The following is a 7,223-nucleotide window of genomic DNA, read 5'->3' as shown; positions in this document are numbered from 1 at the left end:
TTTAGGGGGTTTTACTCATCCCCCCGGGGGGGGGTCAGGGGGGGGGTCTCAGCCCACCGCAACCCCTCCCTCCTGGGTTCAAGCGATTCTCCTGCCTCAGCCTCCCGAGTAGCGGAATTACAGGTGCCCACCACCACGCCCAGCTAATATTTTGTATTTTTAGTGGAAACAGTGTTTTACCATGTTGGGCAGGCTGATCTCAAACTCCTGACCTCAGGTGATCCACCCACCTCGGCCTCCCAAAATGCTGTAACCCAGTCTTTTTACTGCTGCATTGTATTCCATAATTAACTGTATGTTTTGGCCATCCAGGTTGTTTCCTTTTTTAAAAAAATTAGGGCTGGGCGCAGTGGCTCACGCTTGTAATCCCAGAGCTTTAGGAGGCCAAGGTGGGCGGATCATGAGGTCAGGAGTTCGAGACCAGCCTGACCAACACAGTGAAACCCTGTCTCTACTAAAAAAATACAAAAATTAGCTGGGCGTGGTGGCGGACTCCTGTACTTCCAGCTACTCCTGCTCGGAAGGCTGAGGCAGGAGAATTGAACCAGGGAGGTGGAGGTTGCAGTGAGCCGAGATCGTGGCGCTGCACTCCAGCCTAGGTGACAGAGCTAGACTCTGTCTCAAAAAGAAAAAAAGAAAAAAAAGAAAAAAAAATACAGATAATGCTACAGGGAACTTCTCAGGTATATACATGGTCATGCTATTAATATATGCAGTATTTCAGAAGGACACTGATGTAGAAAAAAAGATCTGGAATGAATGTGATAGAAAAATAAAGTTTCAGATTATGAAAAATGTAAGTTAATAGAATCATCAACTTGGAGTCCCACTTGTGTTCTAAGATGTTTTCTGAAGTAAATGAAATTGAGGGGACTTTGAGGTCATATATTCTGTACTCCACCCTTGTAGAACATTTCTGATACATCAACCAGCTTCTTATTAAGCACTTTTAGGTAGGAACCTACTTTGAAAAGCACTAAGAAATTCAATAAGAAATAATTCCCTGATGGTCTATACAGAATAAATCTGATCTCTCTTTTCTTTATTAGTACTATAAATAATGTGTGTCCTCAGGAGGTCTGTTAAACTGATTTTCAGTTCTAATTCAAAACGTGACATCCTGTCCTTCATAGCTCTGTATCCTCCACAGATTTGATAAGTATAATACATATATTGGTTAGAAAGACAGGCTTGGGAGTCAGAAAGGCTGAGGTCTGCATCCTTGCTTTGTCATTCACTAGTTCTGTAATCCTGAGAAGATTGCATAGCCTTTTGTAAAGTCTCAGTTTTTTCATCCGTGCAATGGCATTATAGTATTTCTTCAAAAAGATGCTTGGAGGAATATGTAAGAGTGTACTTGCAAAGTACTTACCCTAATGCAAAGATGTAAGTGTTCAATAATGATAAAGGTAGCTGACATGGAAATAATGATTATTGTTTTATGTTTTCAAATTATTAATTAAAACATTAGGAAAAGACCAGCTTGGAGCCATGAGATAGGTCTTTTTGTATGTTTAAGTCAATCCAGTAATCAGACCCTTCTTATTGTAGGTGTTGATTTAACTATGAATCATTTTACTATCCCCTCTAGCCTGCATTTCTTGAAATTGTATGTCAAGACAGAATGCACTTACACTTCATTCTGTAACTATCTGGAGTACCATGTTCCAGTGTGCTGAGTAAAAGGAGATTCAGTGGTGACCAGGGCAAGATCAGGTTTCAGCCTGCCTGAAGTGAAAATCTGTCAGTTGTCTTGCTGACAGCCCTATCTGAAATGCCATTGGAATTTCCCTGAACTTTTAAGGATCTTAAAACTCTTTCTAAAAAAAGAAAATAATGTTACTTCCAAATGACTCATTCATAATACTTTTTAGAGTCTCAAAACAGGTGTTTGATTTTTTTTCTTAGTTTTTTAAATAATATTTCACAGCATTTTGCTGAGGATTAACATTAAGTTCTTGTCTTCTTTTTGCAACCCAGAATCTTCCCTTGGTGAAGGTGGGTTTTTTTTTTTTTTTGAGACGGAGTCTCGCTCTGTTGCCCGGGCTGGAATGCAGTGGCCAGATCTCAGCTCACCGCAAGCTCCGCGTCCCGCGTTTATGCCATTCTCCTGCCTCAGCCTCCCGAGTAGCTGGGACTACAGGCGCCCGCCACCTCGCCCGGCTAGTTTTTTGTATTTTTTTTAGTAGAGATGGGGTTTCACCATATTAGCCAGGATGGTCTCGATCTCCTGACCTCGTGATCCACCCGTCTCGGCCTCCCAAAGTGAGGTGGGTTTTTTTTTATTTAGCTTCTTCACTTCCTGTGTGACCTTCAGTCCTGTGCTTACTTCCTGAGTCCCTGTCTCCTCCTTTCACTGAAGGTAATGGTCCTCATCTACCTCAGAGTTGAGGGTTACATTTTCTTATGGAAGTGAAAGGACTTTGTGAGCTTTAAAGGACTATCTAAATGTAAGGTGATGTTACTGCTATTTGTTTCCATATTTTCATCATTGGTTTTCAACTTTAGAGGTGAAAGAGTTATGATTTTTCTCTACTGTTTTTCTGCTAAGTCCTGTGTGCCATTTTCTGCATTATATAATATCATGTTATGATTTAAATGTTTCCCTTTGACTCTCACATTTAAATTTTATCAAGACTGGTTAGATAAAATGCTGTGTTCCTGCTCTTTGTGGGATGAAGGTAATGATCACGCCCCTTATTACCTCTGTATAGGTTGGTACTCTCCTCTAGATTCTCCTGTTTCACATTCACCTATCACCTGAAATCAAACTCCTCCCTGTCCCTACCTCCTTCAATTTTCTCAGCAGGGTCTCACATCGTTAGAAGGTGCACTGTAGGATTCTTTGGTATGAGCATTTGCGACTGTTTTTGGCCAGGAATGTCACAGGAGCCTTCTGTTTTGAGCTTCTGTCTCTCTACCCCTTCTTTAAAAAAATCCTTGTCTGTTCTTCTTGCCTCTAATTGTTAAATTGTTAATGGATCTCAACGACTTGTACATCCTTGGTATCAGTTTAGCTATTTTCAACACACATTAGATAAATAGAAAACTGTGAGGCCAACATTTCAGGCCTGTCTGTTGTGTTGTACTGGTGGTGGTGGCGTGTTAAGTACAGATAGAGTGGAAGATAGAACACTCCTCCCCACCTAGAAATCAAAGTCTCAGGGGCAGTGCATATACATCGGTTTGTTAGTTTACAAAAGGAGGTAACCAGAAACTGCTTCATGAAGCCTCTGCTGTATACCGCAATGTATTCTGGAAACTTCCTTGTTAAGTAGATATTTTTAGTTAGCATTTTCCCCCCAGTATGGTACAGTATAACTAGAGTCACAGTATAATTTATTGTCCAAACTTTGACGCTTTAGAGAATGATGAAGTGAGTTATTAATAATTATATATTCATAATAGGCATAAATTAGTACTCTCCTAGGCAAACTGGCACATAGGTTCACCCTAATTAAAGCCAGAGATAAACAAGGACTCAAGCATTCATTCATAGCTTTAATCAGAATGACATAGAAGGAAAGACTCAGCAACTCTAACTTGCTCTAATTTAAATAAAATGCTAAATTTACTATAAGCCCCATAAAATAAACAAAATAAGCAATATATAGTTAACTTAAAATAGGCCCTGAGACACTATAAAATGTTTAGCATATGAAAATATGATTTTGCTTTATCACAAATTTGCCTCATGACTCTAGTAAGATGCTAGATACAATAAAATCAAGTTTTAAATTAAAATAGTTTGCTTTCAATTTTTGATGTGTTTTTTTTTTAATGCAGGGAGTTAAAGATCTGTGATATCTTTAAAGGGCAGGCTAACTAGGGAAGTTTGAATAGGTGTTTTTTTCTTTATGAATTTCTCAGAGACAGCAAATAATGTTGCCAGTTTTTAGAATTTTCTCTCTGTTTATCCATGTAGCCAACTTGCAAATCAACAAGTATTTATTAAACAGCTCCTATGTGCTGAGCCCTAGATACTAGGAATGCAGTTGCCAATGTGATGTGGCTCCTGTTTCTTTGTATCTGTTTGTCTGTGTTTTAGCTCTTTGTTTTCTACTATATATTTTTAATCTCTCTGTTCCTCTGTTCCTCTCCTTTTGTCTTTGAAGCAGATGTCTATCATTTCTGTATTTGGCAAAAGATTTGATGGTCTAGTCAGATGTTAAAGTCTTTTTTTTTTTTTTTTGAGAGAAGGTCTTACTCTGTTGCCCAGTCTGGAGTGCAGTGGTGCAGTTACGGCTCACTGCAACCTCAGCCTTCTGGGCTCAGACGATCCTTCTGCCTCAGCCTCCCAAGTAGCTGTGACTGCATGCATATACCCCCAAGCCTGGCTAATTTATTTTTTGTAGAGATGGGGGTCTCACTATATTGCCTACGCTGTCTCAAACTCCTGGCCTCAAGCAGTCCTCTTTCCACAGCCTCCCAAAGTACTGGGATTACAGGTGGGAACCACCATGCACAGTCTCAAAGTCTTAATAGAGAAAGAGACACTTGCATCTCTGACCCCTTTCTTTAAAAAATACACTTCAGGAAAAGAAATTTGAAGATGCCAATAGAGAAGGAGGAGGGTGTAGTAAAGTGCAAGTTTCCAGCAGCAAGCAGTGATAATTCTCACAGTTGTCTCTTTTGTTGATAAGGTTTTTTGTTTGTTTGTTTGTTTTGAGACAGAGTCTTGCTCTGTCACCCAGGCTGGGGTCCAGTGGCGCAATCTCAGTTCATGGCAACCTCCACCTCCTGGGTTAAAGTGATTTCTCCTGCCTCAACGTCCCAAGTAGCTGGGACTACAGACATGCGCCACCTTTCCTAACTTTTGTATTTTTGGTAGAGAAAGGGTTTCACCATGTTGGCCTGGCTGGTCTTGAACTCCTGATCTCAGGTGATCCGCTTGCCTCAACCTCTCAAAGTACTGGCATTACATGTGTGAGCCACCACGCCCACCCTTGTTTATAAGGTTTTGTATTTAAGTTCTCCTAATTTTACTTGACTCTACTTTTCTCTTCTCCAAGAGGAGCACAGATGATCATTATCAAGTGGATTTAATAGCTCAGATGAACATTCAGGGAATTGAAAATAGTTAAATAGGGTTGGGAAAAGGTATGCAAATTATGGAACAGGGTGGTCACTGATCAGTGGCAAGAAGTGGCCCAAGAATTAAGCAGAAGTAAGAAGTCAGTCTTACAAGCTATCTTAAGGAGCTTGAACTTTATCCTAAAGGCAAAGGGAAGTCTTTTGAGGGTTTTTTTTTTTTTTTCAATGGAAAGAGTGACATGATCCTGTTTTCATCTTAAGAACCTACTTACCTCTTGGGAGGTTTGGAAGGAAAGTAAGTATGAGTGATGGCAGAACAGTTAGGAGGAGGTTTTAGAAATTTAGGAGAGAGTGACCTGGTCTAGGGGATCGAGAGGAGTATAGATTTCAGAAACAGCATATTTGGTGATTGAATGTGGGTGCCAGGGATGATTACACATTGTTCCCCAGTTTATTTTACTTGGACAGCTGAAGGTGGGGGTGCCACTTACTGAAATGGGCAGTGGGACATTGAGCAAATTTTCTCTGAAACATATGGTTGCAATCAAAGTTGATACCGATCTTTTTGAAATAATCAATGTAGCATCTAATAGCTAACACAAATGTAACATTTCCTCACTAAGGGCTTTGGTTGTGAGCATTTGGAGAAGAGATATTTATCATAACTGATTATTATAGTTCATTTCCTTTGTTTTTTTCTACCCTTTCCAATGACATCGAGTCACCTTATGAAACAGAAGTCACAGGCCGGGCGCGGTGGCTCAAACCTGTAATCCCAGCACTTTGGGAGGCCGAGACGGGCGGATCACGAGGTCAGGAGATCGAGACCATCCTGGCTAACACGGTGAAACCCCGTCTCTACTAAAAAATACAAAAAACTAGCCGGGCGATGTGGCGGGCGCCTGTGGTCCCAGCTACTCGGGAGGCTGAGGCAGGAGAATGGCGTAAACCCGGGAGGCGGAGCTTGCAGTGAGCTGAGATCCGGCCACTGCACTCCAGCCTGGGCGGCAGAGCGAGACTCCGTCTCAAAAAAAAAAAAAAAAAAAAGAAACAGAAGTCACAAAAGGACAGGCTGAAGTGTGTGAGAGTGTGTGTGCGTGTGTGTAAGTGCTAGCATCCAAGGATGATGTGGATGGTTAATTATGTTGGTTCATAAACCTCTGGCCCCTCTCAGTCCACTGGCAGAATAGCTGAATAAGAAAACAGAACTAATCAAAGTTACATATCATCCTGATTGAGAGAGTTCTAGGGTCAGATTGCTTGGGTTCTAGCTCTAACTCTGCTGCCTAATTCGTTGTGAGGTCCTGGACAAGTTATTTCCCCTCTGAGTCTATCAGTTTTCTCATCTGCACAATGGAGAAAATAATAGTACTGACTTCATTTTTAAAGTCTTAACCTAAGTTATTATACATAAATTAATTAGGATGAGTTATCATATAGTGTTAAGAACAGTGCATGGCATTGCTGTTATAACAGGTTTTCTTTTGGCAACTTGGAATGAGCAGATAATAGGCAGAGTGTTATGTAATATAGGTTGGGTCTTTGTGATTTATTCCTCCCAGTAAGAGCATGTTGTGGTGGCAGTGGCAGTGATAAATGATAGCTTAAAAGAGCTTGGAGTTATCCTTTGCATTCACCTTGTGAGGTGAATGCTATCAACTGTTCCAGTTTTGCAGGTGGGGAGGCTGGCTGTTGGAGAGGTTAAGCAGCAGCCCAAGGCTACAGAGGTAGTGAATGCCGGGGCTGGGAAGTAAGCCAAGCAGTTGAACTTGAAAGCCGCACTTTTTAGCCACAACCCTGTATTGCCTCTGTAAGGTATGTTTGAGTAGTTCCTGTTCACTCAACAGCCCCCTCACACAAGAGTGGGGGGTGGCTTTATTTTAATTGAAGGTGATTGGTTGTTAACCTTGATTATCAGGGTCTAAAACATCAGGTTTGAGTAGGGTCTAAAATATCAAGTTTGAGTAGTGTAAGAGATCGTTAATCTCTCTTTTTGTTTCTCTTTTAGATATCAGTTTTTCTTGCAGGTGAAACAAGATGTCCTTCAGGGCCGCCTGCCCTGCCCCGTCAAAACTGCCGCTCAGCTGGGAGCGTATGCCATCCAGTGTAGGTGCCACTTAAACATATTTGCCTCAGAAATGTCTGGAGAAAGTATTTGCAATTTTTTTTTTTTTTTTTTTTTTTTTTTT

At 40.9% G+C, this 7,223-nt stretch overlaps 1 protein-coding gene across 2 annotated transcripts in view; it reads left to right on the top strand.

The window, feature by feature from the left end:
* EPB41L4A (erythrocyte membrane protein band 4.1 like 4A) overlaps window positions 1-7,223 on the top strand; it is a 269,890-nt gene that overhangs the window by 155,466 nt on the left and 107,201 nt on the right. For both annotated transcript variants that reach the window (XM_017889282.1, XM_017889281.1), the window contains one exon: window positions 7,043-7,140. In XM_017889282.1, the coding sequence (XP_017744771.1) occupies window positions 7,043-7,140 (98 nt within the window). The remainder of the gene's footprint in view (window positions 1-7,042; window positions 7,141-7,223) is intronic.

The sequence above is a fragment of the Rhinopithecus bieti genome, unplaced genomic scaffold (genome assembly GCF_001698545.2).
Source record: "Rhinopithecus bieti isolate Rb0 unplaced genomic scaffold, ASM169854v2 scaffold_18418, whole genome shotgun sequence".
In the NCBI taxonomy this organism is placed as follows: Eukaryota; Metazoa; Chordata; class Mammalia; order Primates; family Cercopithecidae; genus Rhinopithecus; species Rhinopithecus bieti.
The sequence above is the reverse complement of the archived record's forward strand: the minus strand, read 5'-3'. Positions and strand labels throughout refer to the sequence as shown.